Source organism: Stegodyphus dumicola, chromosome 12 (assembly GCF_044657685.1).
Source record: "Stegodyphus dumicola isolate Sdum_Otavi_A_Nest chromosome 12, ASM4465768v1".
Lineage (NCBI taxonomy): Eukaryota > Metazoa > Arthropoda > Arachnida > Araneae > Eresidae > Stegodyphus > Stegodyphus dumicola.
In genome coordinates this window covers 35,804,648-35,827,598 of record NC_140779.1, presented here as the reverse complement: position 1 = coordinate 35,827,598, position 22,951 = coordinate 35,804,648, and the positions used below count along the sequence as shown (strand labels likewise).

Genomic DNA, 22,951 nt, shown 5'->3' with positions numbered 1-22,951 from the left:
TATAAATAACAAATTCATTTAATTCATAATATATTGTTGCGTGCGTACGGGTTCGTTACGAAATGAATGCACAAGTCCGATGAAAAATGAACAAAAATTTATTATTATCACAACAAAAATGCTTAAATTTTCTCAAATTATCATGCAGTATTACAATATCTTACAGTAGTTATCTTTTAACTACTCAAATGTCCAATAGAACGTAATTCAAAACAGCTAAAGAACGCTAATTCGCGAATTCACTACAATCCACAAGAGCAGTTTTCTAAACAACAACAAACTAAGCAACTACTACAAACTGCAATGTTTTCCTCCTTTTATAAGATTTTAAAACCACGTGCTAGAATTTTCCAGTACTTTCTCGAAATCAAAAAGAGATATTTATTTATTTAATGCACGCGCTCTTGTATTTTCAATTTTCCGGCTTAGCTTTCTTTTAATATTCGTCACGCGCTGCACTGCGCGAGAAATAAAACCATTTAATTTATAATTGAACTAACATTAGCTTTTTAAATACCAAATTCGTAACACTGCCCCCTTCCCAAGGACTGCACGTCCCGGGCAGTACAATCCCTGGACAGGAAGCTAAACTTACAACTGTGGCATAAATGCATTAATAAGCATTACATTACAATAATAAACAACATGAACAATAAATGCAATAAATAAAACAAATCAAATACTAAATGCAAATCAAATACTAAATATAAATCAAATACTAAATATAAATCAAATCAAATACACATTTAAAAACAAAATGGACCATGGTCTTATACTATTTACAATTATTTACATTATGTACTATGGCCATAGTAATGAGCTAACCTGTCGTAATGAACGACCTTAGGTTTAGAGTTCGAAGACTTACGAATCCGAACCACGACGTCATTCAGCCTGTTTAGGACTGTGTACAGGCCATCCCAAGTTGACTGTAATTTCGGACAAAGTCCTTTCCATCGAGTCGGATTCCACAACCACACCTTGTCTCCTTCGTGGAATTGATGTTCAGTAGCTCTTGTGTCGTATCGGGTCTTCATCTTCTCCATCACCAAGTTAACTCACTCTCGTGCAAAGTTGCGCATCACTTCAAAACGGGCCTGGAAATCTTGAATATATTCCTCAGACGAAGAAGGAGCATCCGGAGGGTGGCCAAACAGTAGATCACAAGGCAGAGCTAGATCACGACCGAAGAGCATCTGTGATGGAGAATAGCCGGTAGTCTCATGGACAGCACTGTGGTAAGCCAGTAAAAAGAGTGGTAATTTCTTGTCCCAGTCCTGTTGGTTTCTGGAAACCACTAATGAGAGGTTATTAAGGATGGTTCGATTGAACCTCTCTACCATGCCGTCCGACTGGGGATGCAATGGCGTCGTTTGAGTTTTGTCAATGCCGAGTAGTTTGCATAGTTCTTTGATTACTGCCGAGGCAAAATTCCTTCCCTGATCGGAATATAACTGAAGAGGCACTCCGAACTTGGAAATCCAGTGCTGTATCATTACCTCAGCTACTGTGACAGCCTCTTGATCAGGAACAGGGTACACTTCAGGCCACTTGGTGAAGTAATCAATAACAACGAGTATGTATTTGTTGCCATCAGCAGTTCGTGGCAGAGGTCCCAAGATGTCAAAGGCGATACATTCAAACAGCGCACCTACGTTGTAACGTTGCAGCTTGCCTCAGCTGCATTTCCTCGGTCCTTTCTGACCTGCACAGGCATCGCAGGATCGGCACCACTTTTGCACGTCATCCTTTGCATTATTCCAGTAAAAGCGCTCACGAACTCTCTGTAAGGTCTTCATTATTCCAAAGTGACTTCTCGTAGGGCTGTTATGTAGTTCTTTAAGGACATCAGGAATGCGGGATCTTGGAAGTATCAGCTGCCATCGGAACGTCTTCCCATCATCCGCTTCGAATTTCCGGTATAAGACGCCGTTTCGAATGTGAAGTGAATCCCAGAGTGCCCAATACTGTTTGGTTGTAGGACTACAGATAGAAATGTCCTGCCAGGTAGGTTTTCTGGTTGATGACTCCATTGAATCAATTATGGGTTTAATGTCGCGGTCTTCCAGCTGGTCTTTCCTGACTTCATTATCACTCCACGGTTCTCGATCAGCCGATGTTGATGTTGTAATTTGTCTTGCGACTGGAGTCAGCAGCTCGTATTTCACTTCCACCCTGGAACAATATCGGCAGCTTTCTTGGCAAGGTCTTCTAGACAGGGCGTCGGCGTTTCTGTGTGATGATTCCTTACGATGACGGATAGTGATGTCATATTCTTGGAGTCTCTGTATCCACCTGGCTATTTGACCCTCAGGATTCTTGAAATTTAAAAGCCAGGTCAATGATGCATGATCAGTGCGGAGCAGGAATTTTCTGCCGTATAGATAGTGATAAAACTGTTCTACGGTTTTAACTATGGCGAGCAACTCTTTCCTCGTGACACAATAATTCCTCTCTGGTTTAGACAGGCACTTGCTCCAGTACGCCACTACACATTCTTGGCCGTCTATTTCTTGGGACAAAACAGCACCGACACTTTAATTGCTCGCGTTGGTGTCGAGAATAAATGGTCAGTCGAGCTGAGGATACGTCAGGATTGGAACAGATGTTAAAGCCTCCTTTAAGTTGTTAAATGCATCCTCGCACTCTTTTGTCCACAAGAACTTCTGCTTGCTCTCTGTCAGCTTGTGAAGGGGTCTTGCGATGTAAGAAAAGTCCTTCACGAATCTCCTATAATAGGTGCAAAGCCCTAGGAAGCTTCTCAGCTGATGGACATTTTCGGGATGTTTCCAGGATTTAACCGCTGATACCTTTTCAGGATCCATGCGCACATCTTCTGCAGAGATGACATGTCCCAGGTAAGTCACTTCCTTTCGGAACAATTTGCATTTAGTGGGACTCAGCTTCAGATTGGCTTCTCTCAGTTTCTGAAGCACCTTCCTAAGATTTTCTAAATGTTCTTCAAAACTCTTTCCGACAATGATGATGTCGTCCAGGTATATCAGGTAGGCTTTGTAGGAAAGGCCTTTCAAAACAGTCTCCATAAGACGTTCGAATGTTGCTGGCGCATTACACAGTCCAAACGGCATCACCTTGAATTGCCAAAGCCCTTGTCCCGTAGTAAATGCCGTCGCCAATACCCACTCTTTAAATCAAGTGTTGAGAACCACTTGCTTCCAGAAAGAGTGTCTAGAATGTCGTCAATTCTAGGAAGAGGGTAACTGTCTTTCTTTGTAACCTCATTCAACCGGCGATAGTCGACGCAAAATCTTGTTGAGCCGTCTTTCTTTCTGACTAGGACGATGGGAGATGCCCATGGACTTACTGAAGGCTCGATGACATCGCCTTCTTCCATAACAACAGTGTTCGCACCTCTTCCTGTTTAGCAAATGGTAGACGTCTTGGATGTTGCTTGATCGGGGGATTATCGCCGGTATCTATTCTATGTTGTGTCAAACTAGTTCGACCAACGTCAGAAGACGAGTGGGAGAAAACAACATGAAGATCTTTAATGACGCGATCGGCAGCATTCCTCTCTTTATCGTTTAATTGCGCATTCTGCAATAACTCCGATGTAATGCTCTCTGAGGACAGGGATTCTTGGATGTTATTCTTTCTTTCAACCCTGGTTACTGGAGTACATGCTGCAACCACTTCACCTTTCTTAATAATTCTCCCCTTCTCAGTTACATTGGCGACTCTCACCGGGATAACCGTTCTGGATAGGTCGACGAGTGTTGAGGCTACTAATACTCCTTTTGGGCTATTTACAGTTATTGGGATATTCTATGCTTCTGTAGCGGAAATTTCTGTTTTTGGCTATGGATCCAGGAAGTAAAATTTCTGTTCTTGCCGGTATTGTGATATTGTCTTGTGCTATGATTTTATGAACAGATTTAACTTCTTCATCATTAACTCCAAATAACGTTATATCCTCAAATGTAGAATGCAATTCGTTATTTTTAAAGTCCAAGGAAAAATTGTATTTCCTTAAAAGTCTAATCCGAGTATGCAAGAATCAGTGATCACTGCTACATATGCCGCGTGATGGTAAGCGGCACTTCCAAACGTGATGTTAACATTTACTTTTCCATCGATGTCGATCTTCTCACCGGACACAGTCTGTAGGGTAATGCAGGGCGCCGTCCAGATAAGTTTGCTTCCTAGTTGTTCAGCCAAATCTTTTCGGACGATGGTAATGTTGGCTCCTGTATCTATCATCATATTGCAGGGAACTCTGTTAATATGTCCTATTATGAAAAGTCCATTACTGCTGCCTCTCACTGCAGAAATCTGAAGCGCTGTAAACTGGGGCTTTTCATTATCTGGCAACCTCTGCCCCGCGAGATGGCCACTAATTAGTTTCCCTGCTGTTTGTTAGGAGCGGTTTTAACATCTGTACCCTGGGGTGTTCTGCAGTTTTGTCGTATGTGTCCTTCAGCACCGCAGTTCCAGTACTTTAGGGTCGGTTTCTTTTCACCACTATTCCGTCTTAAAGCATTCACTGGTCTTGTCAACTCATCCGTTTTATTATCCGTGCCCTGGGGTGTTCTGCAATGCTGTCGTAGGTGACCTTCAGAACGACATCTCCAGCACCTTACAGCCACTTTGTTCTCACTGCTACTCCATATCAAAGCATCGACTTGTCTGGATAAATCATCTAAACGAGCCATCAATTGATCCCCTGGCTCGTGCACTTGCACAGCTCTGACTGAGTAGTGATCTCTATGAGTTGCTTGCTGGGCTGCCTCCAATTTCACGGCGTACAACAGAGCGCGTTTTACATCTTTAACATCCACCATTCGCAGTGCTTTCAGTATTTCAGGGTCCCGGATGCCATCGATGAAATATTGCAGGGACAGGATTTCTCTTGTTTCGGTCGGGCACTCCGAAAAGGCGCGATGTGATAGCCTTTCAACATCCATGGCGAGCTCCTGAAGTGTTTCGGTAAGCTTCTGTTGACTGGATTTTAATTGGCGCCTACTGTAGTCTTTTAAACATTTCTCGCCGAAGCGCAGCTCCAAAGCGCCGGATAGAGCTTCGAAATCTAGCCTTTGATTTTCGGGAAGCATCTGCAGGATATCCGCTGCGTCTGCTCTCAGAGAAGCGGCAAAATGACAGGCCTTAGCTTGGGAATCCCATCCATTCGCATCCGCAACAATAGAAAATTGTGTTTTATACACCTGCCAGGAGGTCTTCCCATCATATGTAGATAACTTCAGAGAGGGACTAGCAGGCATGGGTAGAAATTTAAAGCCATCACTATTGTTCCCTGCCATCGTTACGAATTTCTTTAAAATATCCACTTCTTTGGCTACTGCAGAAATCCTATCATTAATTTGTTGTTCGATTTGGTGTTGGACGGCACAAGCTCTTCCTTCAATTCGTTCCTCCACAGCAGAAACTCTCCCGTCTATTTGTTCTTTAAGGGAGGAGACTCTTTCTTCAATTTCTCCAACCTTACTTTCGACTATCTATTCTATTCTACCTATTAGTACCTAGAGTCTATTCTACCTTCTACCTTCTATAGCCTCGAATTTGTTTTCTATTACGCAGGTAATTTCTCTTTTCATTTCCTCTTGACCTGCTTTCATCTCGTCTTTAATAGATTTCATCTCGTCTTTAACGGATTCCTGTCTTGCTTCAATCTTTTCCTGATTAGATTTCATCTCCTGTTTCATTTCTTCTTGACCTGTTTTCATTTCCTCTTTAAATGCAGCAAAGGCTGATATCAGCTGTCTTAACTGCTCTTCCATCGCTCTTGTGATTGGCATTCAAACCCCACTCCTGACACCAAAAATTGTTGCGTGCGTACGGGTTCGTTATGAAATGAATGCACAAGTCCGATGAAAAATGAACAAAAATTTATTATTATCACAACAAAAATGCTTAAATTTTCTCAAATTATCATGCAGTATTACAATATCTCACAGTAGTTATCTTTTAACTACTCAAATATCCAATAGAACGTAATTCAAAACAGCTAAAGAACGCTAATCCGCGAATTCGCTACAATCAACAACAGTAGTTTTCTAAACAACAACAAACTAAGCAACTACTACAAACTGAGATGTTTTCCTCCTTTTATAAGATTTTAAAATCACGCGCTAGAATTTTCCAGTACTTTCTCGAAATCAAAAAGAGATACAGTTAAAAGTTGTTAATCCGGACTCCTCGGGACTTCGGCGATTCCGGATTATCGCTTTTTACGGATTATAGATCATCAGTTTAAATCTGGTAAGATGGCATGCAGAAATTACAAAATTAAAAATATGAAACCGTAATTTATGAAATAAAGAACAATTATGATCTAAAGGGTATCAAAATTTACAAAAAGAGAAAGCTTAATATTTATTTGTTTACTTTATTAAACATTTCCTTCAATGTAAGTTGCTTCGTTTCATGTGATAATACTTTCTCTTTAATTCTATTAAACAGACATAATTTCTTGTTTAGTTACAAAGTTCCGCTGTTTAAGTCCTATAATTGCTGTGTTGAGAATACCGACTAATTTGTCAATCGAAATGTTTTCGTTTTCAATAACCTCTGGGTCACTTTCTTCACTATGGGAAGCGAATTATAATGACCAGGAACTTGATTTAAATCATATCAAAGAGATGAAATACTACACTTAGTACGGAATTATAAACCAAATAAAATAAAAACATCTGCCCTGAAGATAAGAATAGTGCTGACAGATTAACTTCCAATCCCCCGCCTGAAATTGATAAACAGATTTCGGATTTCAAAACATACTTTTGCTTTGTAGATACAAATTACATATTAGTAAATATATATTGGAAATTCTATTTGACATAATCTTTCTAATCTATCATAATCTAATAATGACGTTTCTGCCCCCCCCTCTGCCGCAGAGCAGCGTGAAATTGATAAACAGATTTCGGATTTCAAAACATACTTTCGCTTTGTAGTAAATATATATCGGAAATTCTATTTGACATAATCGAAAGTTCAAGCTTACTTTTATAAAATTGCTCTAACAGTCTGCAAAAAATAATAAGCCGGATCCAATTTGAAGATTAAGGAACAATGCAATCTGCAACATTAACTGAATTAGATAACTTTAGCTTAGCCTATAACTCCGTTACACATTAAACGCGCATGCGCACAAACATATCCGCAGCCGTAAGGGTCTTACGCGCTCTCGTAAACGCCTGTGCGCATGCGTGAACGCGACGCATGCGCAGAAAGTTTGTAGCTTTGAGGTCCGGATTATAGATCATTCCGGATTATGGGTGTCCGAATTAACGACTTTTGACTGTATTTATTTATTTAATGCACGCGCTCTTGTATTTTCAATTTTCCGGCTTAGCTTTCTTTTAATATTCGTCACGCGCTGCACTGCGCGAGAAATAAAACCATTTAATTTATAATTGAACTAACATTAGCTTTTTAAATACCAAATTCGTATGTAATAAAAAATGTTACCTATTTATATAAAATTATATTATACATTTTCTGCTTTTCTAATATACAGAACATAGTACATAATGTTCCCATATTGGTGTAAATGTATACTCATCTAATATTGTATAAAATGTTTCACTATTCCATTAGGCCATTTGTATTGATAATCTCTACTGATAAACCATATGAAAAGTCTTTCGAGCAACCGTTAAAATTTGAGCCCTTTAAGATTTTCTCTCTCTCTCTCTTTGTTTTTTTTTTTTTTTTTTTTCTTCTACTTTGTTCTTTAAAAAATTTTGTATTCTTATTTTCTGTAATGATCTTGAAATAATTTTCATTATTTTTTAGCTATGATAATAAACACTTAGGTTTGTTATATTACAAATTAAAGTATGAATATGTCACACTTCATACATGGTTTGAAAATATAGAACCACTCTGAGGTTCGGTTAAATTGTAAACCAACTGATATCTTATTCTGTGCATTTATTTCCACCCTTTCTTAATCTATCAACCAAATTATAATTGAGCAGATCTTGCTGAGTTAAATAAATAAATATGTATTTAATTGTATTTTATTTCTGCAATTTTGTGTCTAAAGAATTATATTTAGTGTTTGGGGTATCTTTTACTGTAATGTTAGTAATGTATTTCTAAATTTTTTTAGGCTTTAGATGAAGAATATTTAAAAGTAGATGCTCAGTTTGGAGGAGTGGATCAAAGGAAAATATTTACATTTTCTGAAAAGGTGAAATTTTCTGTACTTTTATGTTGACTAAAAATCTTTAGTTTGCATTGTAAATCTCATGTATAAAATATGTAATCTTTATGCGTTTGTATATGAAAACAGATAATACAGTTTTTGATTCTTTGAAAGACATGAAATTTTTTTTAACATTATTTATGTCAAGATGTATTAATCATTTGTATATAATTCTAAAAGATATTGATAACAAATTATTTATTTTTCTTTTCTCCTCTTTTTTTTTTTTTCTTTTTTTGTGTGTGTGTGTGTGTGTGTTTGTGTTTGTGTACTTGTTTGATATTCTCTCAGGCTTTCTTTTTCTGTAGCAGCTTTCAAACTCCTGTAACTTATAAATTAAAGGGTGAAAGAAATAACAGTCTAAATTGTTTTAATTTTTTTTTGGGGGGGGAATAAATGTATTTATTTACAGTCTAAATGGTTGTAAATTTTTTGAAATAACAATCTAATATAATAACAGATTTAGTAATCTAATGGTTGCAATTTATTTTGAAAAAATATATTTAATAGCTGTATAATAATAGAAGTAGTAATAAACAAATTACTAGATAAATTAGTGTAAAGATAAAAAAATGGCATAGAGATAAAGTTAAAAAAATTATTGTAATATGTAGAATTAATCGATTTTTAGAATTCTGATTTCTATCCCAGTTTGTGAAATTGTCAGATGATACCTAATGCTTAAGTTTTCAATATAATGAATTGAAATATAAAATTTGTCCAGTAATGCTGATTTATTTATTGATTCCCATTCTCATACTATTGTGTATTAAGTAATTTGTATTTATGTGAAGGTAGAGGGAAAATTGTAGCAATATTTTTTGTGTCTGATCACTAAGTATTTCTAATATAACTTTTTTTATTTTAGTATCTTCCCCAATTGGGTTATTCTAAGAGAATCCATTTAATGAATCCCATGGGTAAGTAATATTAACATAATTATTTTTTATATGTTTAAGAGATATAAAAGTGTTCTGAGCTATTTATTTTAGTATTAAATACCTTAAAAAAATGTATAAAGAATTATTTTTTTCCCCCTTGGAATGAGTTGATTATTATTTACTTTAGTAATTTTTTTCCAGTCCCCGGTCTTACTGGCGGCAAAATGAGCTCTTCATTAGAAGATTCAAAGATTGATCTCTTAGACAGTCCTGCAACAGTTAAGAAAAAACTTAAAAAAGCCTTTTGTGAACCAGGGAATTTGGAAGAAAATGGAGTTCTAGCTTTTGTTAAATATGTTCTTCTACCATTGTTTAAAAACGAAGGTTTGTAATACATATACATTTAGGTTAATTGTGAAATGTAAATATTATTTGTAATTAAACAGGCGTGTAACTTTAATCCTAGACATTATGACATTGACCCAGTTATTATTTGTAACAAAGGCCAAAGTTAGAGTCTTTATTATAAGTAAAATCAATTTATGCATGTATTTTACAGGAATAAATCATGTTCTATGCAGTTTCTTAATTAATAGTATGTATTGATGCTCCAGTTATTCATGAAAGCTGAGTATTATGTTCATTGCATTAATATATAAATAAATCTATGCCTCAGTAAATGTTGCAGATGAAGGAAATACTTTCATGTAGATATTTTAGGAATTTAAATATGAATATTTCTTATAAACTAACTGATGGTTAAGACACAATAACACGCCGAATAAATACTAATTCAGAAGTCAAACAACAAAAATCAGCGTTATACCTACAAAATTTTCACAGGACTAGTTTCGATGGTTTTACCGAACCATCATCTTCAGCTGCAAAAACGCAAATGAACAAGATAGGAAATAATGATTAGATAAGATAAGAAAGCCTGGACAAGAATAAGCAAGTGGCGCCATCTGTTGGCGAAACCAGAACTAAAACATAATTTCTCTAAAAGCCGAAGGCAAATTTGGATTGGAATTAGGATCGTTAACTAGAACAGAAAGACTTTTATGAATGTGAAATGCCTCTAGAAAATCCAGTTCTCCAATGGAAGATGTTTTTTGAATAATTTTGGCAGCAGAAAAATTGAAAGTGGGATTTTCGGACCAACAATGTTGAGCAACAGAAGACTTCTGTGTTTCCTTTTTTCTAACATATGCCTCATGTTCTTTGACGCGAAATTTTAAGGCTCTCTTAGTTTGGCCAATGTAAATTAAACCACACTGGCAAGGAATCCTATAAATACCCCAGGAATTCATATTCGGAATGGGGTCCTTGAGTATAGAAGTTGGAATTTTATTGATGGGAGAATAAACAACCCGAAAGTTAAATTTCTGCAAAATATGTGCAACTTTATAGCTAATTGATGGAAAGAAGGGAATGACAACAGAATTTTTATAATCTCCTAAAATAAGAGTGTGGCTTTTAGTGTGTTCAGATGAGAATTTTTTAACTGCTTGATTAATAATGTTGGGTGAAAAGCCCCTGTCAATAGCTATTGCTTTTAAATAATTTAGTTCTTCATCAAGGGCTAATTTGGAGGAGCAAACTTGAAGAGCACGGAAAACATAGGAATAAAATGAAGCTAACTTTTGTTTAGTCGGATGACATGATTTAAAGTGTGGTGGAAGGCAAACCGATGAAGGTTTACGGTAAACTGTAGTACTGAAGTTGGATGTGTTACGTGTGACCAGAATGTCGAGAAACGGAAGAGAATTGCAAGTCTCAAGTTCAAAAGTGAACTGAATAGCAGGATCAATAGAATTCATTGTTGAAAGAACTTTATTTAAATCATCTTTATTACCTTCAAACAGGGTAAAAGTATCGTCTACGTAGCGGAACCATGCCGGGAAGTTTAAAGTTTCAAACAATTTTGATTCACGATAATGCATGTAGATATCAGCCAGGATGGGACTGAGGGGGCTTCCCATGGCTAATCCCTCAGTTTGTTTGTAATATTTATTTTGGAAAACAAAATGTGTTTGTTTCAAACAGAGTTGAGTGAGAGAAATGAGCTCCTCAATTTCGATGCAAGAGAAATGAAATTCGCGAAGTCTGGTTTCTAGACATCTTAATGCACCCTCCACTGGGACGTTGGTGAATAATGATTTTACATCAAAAGAAACCATGAGTAAATTACTAGGAGAAATGTTTTTAACCTTTTTTACAAACTCTATTGAATTTTTTATGGTGTAAATGTTATTGTCTAATAGAGTGGAAAATCTAGAAACCAAATATTTAGCTAAAGGATACAAGGCAGTACCTAAATTTGATACAATAGGGCGGAAAGGAATACCACTTTTATGAATTTTGGGAAGAGCATATAATCTGGCACAATTCGCAACAGATGGGATAAGCAAATGTTTTAAGTTGCTTGAAATGATTTGCGAAGATTTGATCGCAGTTTTTATTTTGGATAAGTCCGAAGGTGAAGGATCTTTAGGGATCGGATTATATGGTCCTTCGTTTAAGAGTTTAGTGACACCATCGATGTAAGTTTTCTTATCCATGACGACTATCTGGCCGCCTTTGTCGGCCTTTGAAAGCTAGGTCGGTTTTAGTTCTGGTTTCGCCAACAGATGGCGCCACTTGCTTATTCTTGTCCAGGCTTTCTTATCTTATCTAATCATTATTTCCTATCTTGTTCATTTGCGGTTTTGCAGCTGAAGATGATGGTTCGGTAAAACCATCGAAACTAGTCCTGTGAAAATTTTGTAGGTATAACGCTGATTTTTGTTGTTTGACTTCTGAATTAGTAACTGATGGTTGTTTGTGGCAACATCTACAAGATAATGTTAATATATGAAAATAGTATCTGCAAATAAAGTTTTCTCTCTCCCTTTTTTCTTTAAAAATTGTTTTTTCCACTTAAGCATATTCCAGAAGATTTAAGCTCATAGTTATACTGATTGATGAAATTTAGAAGTCATAAGGAATGTATTATTATCAGCAATGTGTTTAGTTTCATTGAAGTACCCTGTATTGTGTCTGAAAATGGAATAAGTGATATTGATAAAAGCTTGGTTTAAAAATGTTGCTTAACAATTGGATTGGTGAACAGTTATCAAATGTTGGAAAATTATTAACTGTAATTATAAGCTAAAAATCTTCGCATCTAGTCATGAGCAATAGTGTGAATAGTTTTAATAATAATGTAGTAATTAAATTCAGCAAGACACTATCAGGTTCAATGTTCCTTCTAACCTTCTTCGGGAACATACAAGGACCTGACTAGGAACAGAGAGCTTACTAAAGCTATGTTCACTAATTGTAGTAAGTAGACAGGATACAGACGAAGGGTATACAAAACCCTTTATTTTTCTCTATATACAATAACTTCCGTACTTTGGAATACAATGACCCGCCACTCGGGGTCTAACGTAAAAGTAAAAAAATAAAACTAAACTCTAATTTAACTTTAGAATAATACACTTGGAAGATTGGCCTTATAATAACAGGAAGCGTATGTAGCCCAGAGACTGTGAACACTACAATACGTTTAATTTATCAAGAGGATTAAAACCTCTGGCCTGGAAGGCAAATAGCAACTGCGTAACTTCTAAGGTAAGCGGCCTGCTTCGAACTCACTGCTTCCTCTCTCTCTTGCTTGGCAAAAAGCCACAACTTAAGTACTTGGCGTTCGCCAGACAAACTTTGCATAAAATCCTTCACGCTTATAATTCTGGCCGGAAGTAGAAAATAAGAAGTGATAGTAAAGATTTAAAATAAAATAAACGTTAGTAAAACTTAAGATCCTTACAACACCAGGTGTTCTCTGAAATTCTGCTTTTCTTATTCAGATATATTCATGCAAAAAGGGAACAGTGAAATGTTTGGTTAAACACCGTTTTATGGCATATGGCTAATTAAAAAATATTCTCTTCTCTTTGGTTTAGTATTTCTGTTGAATGGTGAAGCAATCTGAGATTGGTTACTTAATTGACTACCAAAATATTGTAATAAAACTAATGGTACCTTTTGATCTTAATGGTACCTTTGAAACTAATGGTACCTTTTTGTTCTGTGGTCCGAAAAGTTACTTACTCTTTGTCGAGTAATTTTTCATCAAGCTAATATGAACAAAGTAACAGCGATTTAAAAAATGGTAGTACATTATGAATTCCATAAAAGAGCAATGAGCATAAAATATTTATCTCCTTCAAGAAATCCCTATGTAATGTTTATTTTAGCACTGTTGTTCTCCACATGTATACTGAGATCTGTTTTTGCTTCAAAAAACATAATCCATAAAATTTATTCATTTAAAAAGTAAACTTAATGACTTGTTACTGATGATTATTATCCTGTAAAATGAATCTTTTAATTGATAACTTGTTAAAATCTGTAATGCAAATCTACCAGTAACCAAGTGACTAAGACCACTGAAAAAGGTAATTTAGCTATTGGTAACTTGACTAACAGACTATATGAAGTTTTAATGAAATTTGTTATGCTTAATATGAATCAAACCAATTCCCATTAGAAAATGTTGTATGAATACATCACTTCGAAAGGAGATAACTTCAAATACTTTGTGATAAATAATCTAACCTGAAGACTACTAATGCAGTTTTAATGATAGACTGATACATAGGTTATGTTTTTTAATGCAGATATAGAATACGAAGATAATATAAAAGTAACTTCCAGCTACTTTTAAAAGATGATCTAGTATTTTATAAACTCATTCTCCAGTTGCTGTTTCAAGTTTTGTGTTTCTAATGCCATTTAAAAAAAGTTTAAAAAAAAAGGGGGTAGAGAGAGATTAGAGTACTTACCTAATGTAATAGTATAATATTAACAAGATGGCCATATGAATGTAGATTTATGAATTTCACGTAAACCCCTCTTAATGATAGAGAGACTTAAAATGAATATGTTAGTACACACTTGAAGTGCATTATTTGGAAGTTAGAGTGAAATTTTAACCTAAATCTCTAAGTAACATTCATATTATTTAATTTCTTTGCATATTCATATATTTATTATAATACTAGCCGCCATGCGGCCATCCTTCATCTGGCTTTTAAATGTACCAGAAAAATGCCTTCAAGGAAACACCAAACATAAACTTTAAAAACTGCACAAAATTTTACTCTGCATTATTTAAAAAAAAAAAAAAAAAAAAACAGAAATTTCAATAATTGTGTTATACATGAAAAAAAATTACAATGAAATATGCAATATCCCTTAATACAAATATTAATTATCCTAATAAACAAATTAACCAACTTCCCGTTGCAAAATCTTAAAAATTCAAATGGTGTAAAGGAAGTTAAGAACTTTGTTTATTACAAAAACATCATGCAAAACTGTGTATATAATTAAAACATAATATAAAACAATTACAATGAAATAAGCAATAAATTTCATATTTTCAAGAGAAAACGGTCAACAGTCCAATAACCAAAGTAGTGAATGAAAAACTGTTGCCAAAACCATATTTCTAAAAGAACGAAACTATCATCAGAAAACAATAGCCAATCAAAATTGTGCGTTGTGGATGATATAATTCAAAATATACAAACCTCTTTGCCATTAGCTAATAAAGAGAGAGGGAAAGAAAAAGAAAGAAATTCTTTCTGTTGTGTCTTGCGAGACGTATGTGTGTCAAAATAAGAAAATTGCAATGTGCGTGTTGTGTGTATAATTAATAATATTTTATCACATATTTTCAACAGTCAGTTTTTAATTTCTAGTTTATGATTTAAATTTTGTTTGCTATTTTTAGATTTTACTGTGCAGCGAAGTGAAGAAAATGGTGGTAATATTGTATACAAAGATTACACATCTTTAGAAGCAGATTTCAGAAGCCTAGTAAGTTTTGCTTTAATATAACTTATTATACTTATAGGTATGAATTTGATTAGAAAAGATACATCATATGTAGTGCAAAAATAGCATCATCCTTTTAAAAGCTGTTAATAATTAACACAAAAATTCTTTTTGACTGGATATGGGCAATAAGTTGATTATAAGTATTCTGTAATATACGAAGGAGGCTGTTTCAATGGGCATGTTCCACTTCCTTTCAAAAGGCACATGGAACTTAGAGACAGTGAGTAAGATCTTCGAGTAAAATCACAAAGAGAAAAGTATCTGGAAAGCTGTCATCAAAATAAAACTGAATATCTAGAAATATTGCTTTTAATTAACTTTTGGAATTGGGTTTCCTCGGAAAATTTGTTGCAAGTTGCCTTATACTGCATGCAAACAGCCGCCAGTCGTACAATCGTGCATTGCTTTCACCATAAATGCTATCACCAGTTACTTCTGTTTCCTTCAAGAAGTCTTAACAAATTTACTTCCAATAATAGAATCAATGAAAGAATTTTCCGTCCCTCATTACTGCAAAGTTCCAGGAGTCGTTTCCAAGCCTCCACCGACATTTTACGAATGGACAATGCAGACCAGTATCATATTCAATGTATTCAATGTAAAGTTAACAAAGTATTAGATTTTTCTCTTAGGAACACTTTTTACGTAGCTTTTTCTAAAAGCGTAATGCTTCATTTAATACTTAGTCATAATAATAAAAAATATAATGTGTCTAGATATGTATATTGTACTCATGATATATGTATATTGTACTCATGATATATGTATATTGTACTTGATATGTATATTGTACTCATGATATTGTTGTAATTCATTTAACACATATTTTATTATAATTTTAGACTTTACATCCTGGTGATCTAAAAGCTGCAGTAGAATCATATTTAAACAGATTACTTGATCCTATCAGAAAGAAGTTTGAAAATCCAGAGTTAAAAAAACTGTCTGAGCAGGCTTACCCACCGCTTAGCAAGAGTAAGATTATTTTTTATTTTAAAGATTTAAACTTTTCGCCATATTCCAAGTTTTTTTATGTATGTTACTAACTTTTGTTTATTATTTCTTGAAATATGAAATTTTTAATTTTGCAAAATTTTTGCTTAATTATATGTATTTGCAGTATTGATTTTGCTTTAATTTTTCAACTGGAAGTATGTTACAAGAGAGCAATGAATGTTATGTCATCATTACTCCCAGCTTTCAGAAATAGCTATATCATAACTGTCATAGGAATCAATGAAATTTCTTAATACCATTTTCATTAGATATAGTGAATGAATTTGCATGTTTTTGGTATGAAAAGAGTTAATTTCTAAGTAGTATTACAGTATATAATAATTATTTGAAAAAAATTTTTGATTAATTTTATACAAATGCACTGTTTTCTCAAATCATGATAATCAGTCAGTGGAATAACGATAAACAAAATACTTTGTGAAGAATTTTAATGAAATTTCGAGAAAATCTGAACTTCTTTTGAAAGTTTGAACAATGTAAAATTGTTTTATGTTGGCATTTTACATCAAAGCATTAGCTTAATAGAGAAACTTGCCTCAAAATAATGTAACAGATTGAAATTAGCAGATGACTTTAATAATGAGAATGATTAAATCAAGTAGCATTGCAGGGCAAGGAGGGATGTTTAACATTGCTTATGATAATGTCATTCACCTCAAATAAAAAATAAAGATACTCAATACAAAGTAAAGATCATTTTCCTGTAAAGTAGATTACCGAGCAGTAATTTACTCTTTTGGTCCCTGAATCTATGTGTTTTTGTAAGAATCTTGAACCAAATTGCCAATATTTCCAATCCTCATCATGGGCTAACCCATCATCATATGTCTGTGAACTGCTCAGACATTTCTTATTCAGCATGTAAATATTGCTTGAGACTTTTGTTGTTAATAGTCATTTAGGATATTTGAATATATGTTTTTTATTGTGCTATAGTAGGTAATCCTTGCTCTTATTTCTTTGTTTTGAACCTATTTGGATTACAGATTCTCTTTCAAAAAGTTTTGCGAGCTTTTGCATGTTCAGCTTGTTACTTTAAACAACAAAATATGTACTTCCTGTATGAAGTTCCTGAAGAGTAATTTCTTTTATTGTATTCAAAACATGGAGTAATGATTCATTTTCAGGTAACTGTATTGGATACTGCAATACAGTTATATAAATTGTTATATGTAGTGGCACAATATTCCTTTACTGGCTATGTGGCCTAATTGCAAGGAGAAATTTTAAGTTTCTGCACTTTTTCTATCTTTTAACTAATAGAAAACGATGTGATAACTAAGAAGGTCTTATCTTTTGTTATTGAAAAAGTTTATTCTTGTAAAAATGTTATAAAATGTGGCTTGATAAAATTTTAACCCCTTAATTGCCGCAGAAAACATACAAGATTCATTTCCCAGTGCCACAGTTTTTCATACAGGAGCGCATAGTTATACAATGTATTGGGGGAAAATAAGTGCAAGTTTTACTTTCTAAAAACTGTTTACTTTCACAAAATAAAGAATAAAAGAAAAATAATTAATGCATAAAATTTAATGTTTTGAGTAAAAGTATAATAAAAATGATGTTTTTATAATAAAAAGATCTCTAAAATGGAGTTTCGATCAATTCATTTTTAGACCAGTAAAGTGTAATATCAGGTTTCAGTGTTATACCTTATGAAATCAGTATGCTTAAAAAAACATGTATTTCTTTTGAACTGGTTGAATGCCACGATTTTGTTCTTGATTTTTTGTTTGCAAGGTGTTGGTTCATATACTCATCTACAAAATGGTTAGTTTCAGTAACAATATGAAGCACGAGCAGTTCATCAAAAAATAATTCAAAAAAGATAAATGGGTTTGAAACATCCGTTATATCTTTCTTTATTCCTACAACAAAAAGTAAACGAAAATGGAGGACACAGGAAAAAAAAAAAAAAAAAAATGTTTTACTCAAACAACACCAGCCAATACTGCACAGTCATTACTTTCATCACTTTAGACACACCCATCTCTCCAATTTTCCTTCACACTTCTCTGAAATAGTATCCGCCTTCGCATACTTTGTCAAGGTCATTGTGGTGTTGCATTCCAAAGCTTTGCAAATAATTTTACAAGTAGCAGTGCAAAGCAAATGATAGTAGTTTGAAAGGGCATATATGTGTGCCCGCGGCACTTAAAAGGTTAAATGGGTTCAGTGATAATCAAGGTATTGATAGCTGGATATGCATCAACATTGTCAAGATCCCATTGTATAAAAAATCTTATTAATAAAGTTAGTAAATAATAGTGTATTAATATAAAGCTGTACCATGTGTTAAGAAAGAATGATGTAAATAAATGCAAGGAAGAAATACAAAAAAATTATTTAATATATTTTCAAAATCGGTAATATTTTTTTAAATATAAAAAAAGTAAAATGTAAGAACAAAAAAATACAACCGAAACATTATGAAGGATGCAAAACTTCCTCAGGTGACTTATTGTTATATACAAAACATTTGCAAAATTTAAAAGTTATTTTAATATTCACTTCCAAGATTGTGAAAATTTGGATGTGCCAGCATAGCTCACAGAACTGGTAAACTGTGATATATCTCATCTTGATATTAGGGTGCAAGAAGAGTTGATTGCATTGAAAGAGGATGTTCAAGCATATTATTCAAAACACATGGGTATGCTAAGTTTTAGAATATAAATGTGATCCAAAAGAAATATCCCCAAATAAGGGTTGTTATTAAACATTATTGACATTTCCTTCTTACTTAACAGAAGCAGGCTTTATTCAAGTAAATAAATATTTTTGAATGAAAGCAATTTTTGAAAAATATATTTAAAAAAAAAGTGCCTCAGTACTTCAAGCACTCTGATTAAAATCAATTTTTTTCTCTACTCAGAATCTATGATATTGTGTATGAAAATTTAATGTATATTTGTAAAATTAAAAGTACAGTACAAAGTCCGAAACCCGGACTCATTGGGACTTCAGCAGTTCCAGATTTGGGATTTTTCCGGATAACAGGTCATCAGTTTAAATCTAGTCAGATGGCATGTAGAAATTATGAAATAAAAAATATGATATTGCGATTTATGAAATAATGAAATATTTATGATCTAAAGGGTATCAAAATTTACCAAAAAAAAAAAAAAAAAAAAAAAAAGCTTAATTTTTATTTGTTTACTTTATTGTAAACATTTTTTTCAATGTAAGTTGTTTTGAGTTGCTTCGTTTTTGTGCTAATATTTTCTCTTTAATTCTGTAGACAGACATAATCTCTTGTTCAGTTACATTGCTGAAGTCCTGTAACTGCTGTTTCAAGAATTCCGACTAACTTGTCAATCAAAATCGTTTTGTTTTCAGTAACTTCTCTGTTACTTTCTTCGCTGTCGATAGCGGTATTTTCTGGATCTAGAACCATACAACAGATTTCACCATTCATGGTATAAAAACTTCTTTTATATCATCATGATTTATTACCACTTCTCCACATATCTTTACAAAATTCATTAATTGGAAAATTTCACCTTTGTTTTGCAATATCTGAAAACCTTTAAAATTAGCGGCTATCATCATCAAATTTAGCTATCCTTCACTATACATATCTGACCACCTGATGCAGTCTGTGTGGGTCCCAAATTCTGTGACTCGCTGCGGCCATACGAGCCCTGGCGCTGGTTCTGGGTTTATGTGAGTAACAAATTACTTATTCTTAATTTAAATAGCCCTACATGTAATCTTTGGGTCTATGAGTATCATCAACAAAATCTATTTTTAGTATATGGAAAGAAATTTTTGGTAAATTCTTCCTCGTCAATATTTTTAGCACATTTAATTTAAATCTGAAATCATCACCAAGCGTAATGTCAACGTAAAAGGTTACCATAATCCTTTATTATTCAATTACTAACATAAAGAAATCGTTTAGGCATCACTACATGAATCATCACTCAAGTTGTCATCTTTTGATAAACATGCAGTGATGAAAGGAAAGTATAGTAAATAATGATTCGCCAGGTTGGTGTCAGATCAACAGTTTATCTATGTGGAATGTTTCGGTTTGAGATGTGTGTCAAGGAGACACGCAGCAACTGAGCCAAATTACTGATCGTATAAATTTATGCTAAAATGATTGTTTCTTCAATAACAAGGTATTTTATTTAGCGTCAAAGTGAAATTAAGAATCAGGACTTCTCCAGATGTTTTATTATGCGCAGGGGGGGGGGATCAAATGCGCATGCGTAAAGCCTACGAGAAAAACTTCGTTGGTAGTTTTGAGGTCCAGATATTGTACGTCTGGATTTTGGACTAATAATATAAAAAGCAATAAAACATAAAGAAAATTTTTTCCAAAACTTTTGTTCATAATTTTAGTCCAATTGCTATTTTTAAGTTATTTATGTGCAATTATTTACATTATAATTACGTTGTATGCTGTATATTATAAAGAAAAATGTAAGGGACTCAATGAAGAAAACCATTTTAGAAGGTATCAATGTAAAAAAAGGGTTGGGAATCCCTAGTTTAATTGAAGATTTACTAAGTTTTTGAAGAAATATTATCTACTGTTACATAGTTTTTCTATTTTTTTTTAAGCCTTCATATTTAAAATGTGTTTTTTTTTTTAAACCTGTTAAATACTGTGACAACCCTTAGGCTACCACAGCATTAAACATTCATGTGGCAGGGTTCAATAAAATCTTTAATTTCGTGCACTAAGAAGAAAAAAGTAAGAGAGATTTAAATTGTAAATATATTAAGTATATCTAGGATGGGAATTTGCATGTGAGCTTTCAAGTTTTTGATCCTTCCTTTCACCAACTGAGAATTGCCTAAATTAGCTTGAACATAAATTGATACAAGTGAAAAATTATGCTTAGGTTGAACATTTTCGAGTTCATAATTTGAAGTGTACACCATGTAGCATTTTCATTATGTCAGTTTTTGAGAATCACTTAGCAACTCGCTAGTTCTTTATTGTGACAAAGATGAAAATTATAGGAATATTACTTGATCTGCTGAACAAAATCAGCCAAACTAGCTTGTGCCTTTTTTCCGTAGTTTCAGTTATACAATATATTTGTGTATATATATAAATTAAATGTTAATCTTTGTGCATAGTTTGTAATTCATGATGAATAACAAATGAAGCTATGAACCAAAACATCTAAACACGCTATTATTCACATCATTGATTAGTTAATTAATTGAAGGACATAAATGTGCTGCATTTCCTGTCTTGATCAGGGCAGTATCCACATTGATAATTTATATCTCAGGAGCTCAGGAACTCTCTGCTAAACTTGGCATGGAAGATCTCTCAATAGGTATTCAATTGTAGTTTTTATTATGTAAAGCTTTTATTGGATATTTGTTATATTGATGTTACAGTTTGTCTTCTTAAAATATTATAATATATTTTCATTGTAGAAGGGAAACTTGTAAATGATCTTCCTGTTTCACCTGCTCGGCTAGATATTCGAATTGGTAAAATTCTGGAAATTCAAAAGGTGAGCTATTTTGTAATTTTTTCTCATAGTTTTTGATGGAATGTTTGCATGTGTGCAATCTTATTTAAAAATTAATGTCTTAAGTTGAGTAATTTCTGCTAGCTGTTGGTACTGCTCATAGGAGTTGAAGTGTGCATTTTAATTGGGTGTATCAGATTATTACAAGTCATTTTAATTTCTAACTCTCTGAGTTGATCTTTTTAACTAAATGTGTTTAGAAAATTTGGCTTTCCTGTGTGATATGTAAACAGATTCTTGAAATAAAATTCCATTTATTAACTATAATAATAAAACATAAATTTGCTAAATGGAAAATCTTGAATATCAAATTAAAAACAAAAACTGTTATTTTATTTTTGTAATTGGTTTCTCGTAGGATCAGAAATAATCTCATAAATAAATTTTTCTTTAAATACTTTATAAACTGTACTGTATGATTATTTCCATTTTTAAATTTGAAATTCTTTATTTTTAAACCTTTTCACAGATATGTGTATCTAGTGTAAGATTATAATGATGCAGAAACGCTCAAACACCAAATGAGCATGATTTTAGTATTCTTAAAGAAAAATAAAACTTATTTTAAAACAATCTGAAAGGGTTCAGATTTTAACCAAAAAGGGCTCTTTTAAAGTTTAATTTTATTTATCAGTATAGGAACCATATTCATATTTATCAGTATAGAAACTTGAGATGTTTTAGTGAAATATATGAAAGTTAAAAAAATATCAAACAAGTTTATTATGTAAAAATAAGATAAAATGTTAGATAGTTTTAGTGAGACAAACCATATGAATGTCTAAAATTGATAAAAGAATTATGAAGAACCTGGTATGGGAAAGCCATTAAACAAAAAGTACATTCCAGAAAAATTCTGCACTATTGCTATTCAATTTAGGTTACTTGTCTTTACACAGCTTGCACTGGAATTTGCTTTAGGTTTTCCTTTAGAGATGGTGTTAATGAAAGATACACACCATATAATTTTTTTCTGCTTTTCATTTCTCTCCATAGATGGCATTAGCTGCTTATTTTCCTTTTGCTAAAGCCAACTGTTAAAGCTTACAAGGAAAAAGTTTCTTTTGTATGTTACTGAAGGCTGGAAAAGTCACTGACTTTCAGTAGCATAAATAAAGAAAGAAATCACACTTCAGAATAAATATGAACTTGTTTGTGCAAGTCACTACTTGCATCATAGTTTTTAAGTAGTGACTTGCACAAACAAACTACTTGCGTTGATTATTCGCAAAAATAAAACCCAGCTTAAAATAAAAAAATTAATAATAAAAAACAACTGAGAGGATAGGATTTAGATTTTAAAATCACACAAGTAGATTTGTTAAAATTTGTATGCTTTAGCTGAGCACCATAAGTTACCAGTCTGCTCTTGAACTCATTTCACATTTTTTTGTCTTTTCAGCTTTTTTTTATTAAACATAGCTTTCTTTATACTTAAACACATAAAATTCAAGAGAAAGATATTT

At 33.2% G+C, this 22,951-nt stretch overlaps 1 protein-coding gene across 3 annotated transcripts in view; it reads left to right on the top strand.

Annotated features, from left to right (window-relative positions):
- Window positions 1-22,951, top strand: part of TyrRS (Tyrosyl-tRNA synthetase) — a 109,326-nt gene that overhangs the window by 78,456 nt on the left and 7,919 nt on the right. For all 3 annotated transcript variants that reach the window (XM_035351894.2, XM_035351896.2, XM_035351895.2), the window contains exons 6-11: window positions 8,096-8,176; window positions 9,060-9,111; window positions 9,274-9,456; window positions 14,855-14,940; window positions 15,804-15,936; window positions 21,388-21,467. In XM_035351894.2, coding sequence (XP_035207785.1) covers window positions 8,096-8,176; window positions 9,060-9,111; window positions 9,274-9,456; window positions 14,855-14,940; window positions 15,804-15,936; window positions 21,388-21,467 — 615 coding nt within the window. The remainder of the gene's footprint in view (window positions 1-8,095; window positions 8,177-9,059; window positions 9,112-9,273; window positions 9,457-14,854; window positions 14,941-15,803; window positions 15,937-21,387; window positions 21,468-22,951) is intronic.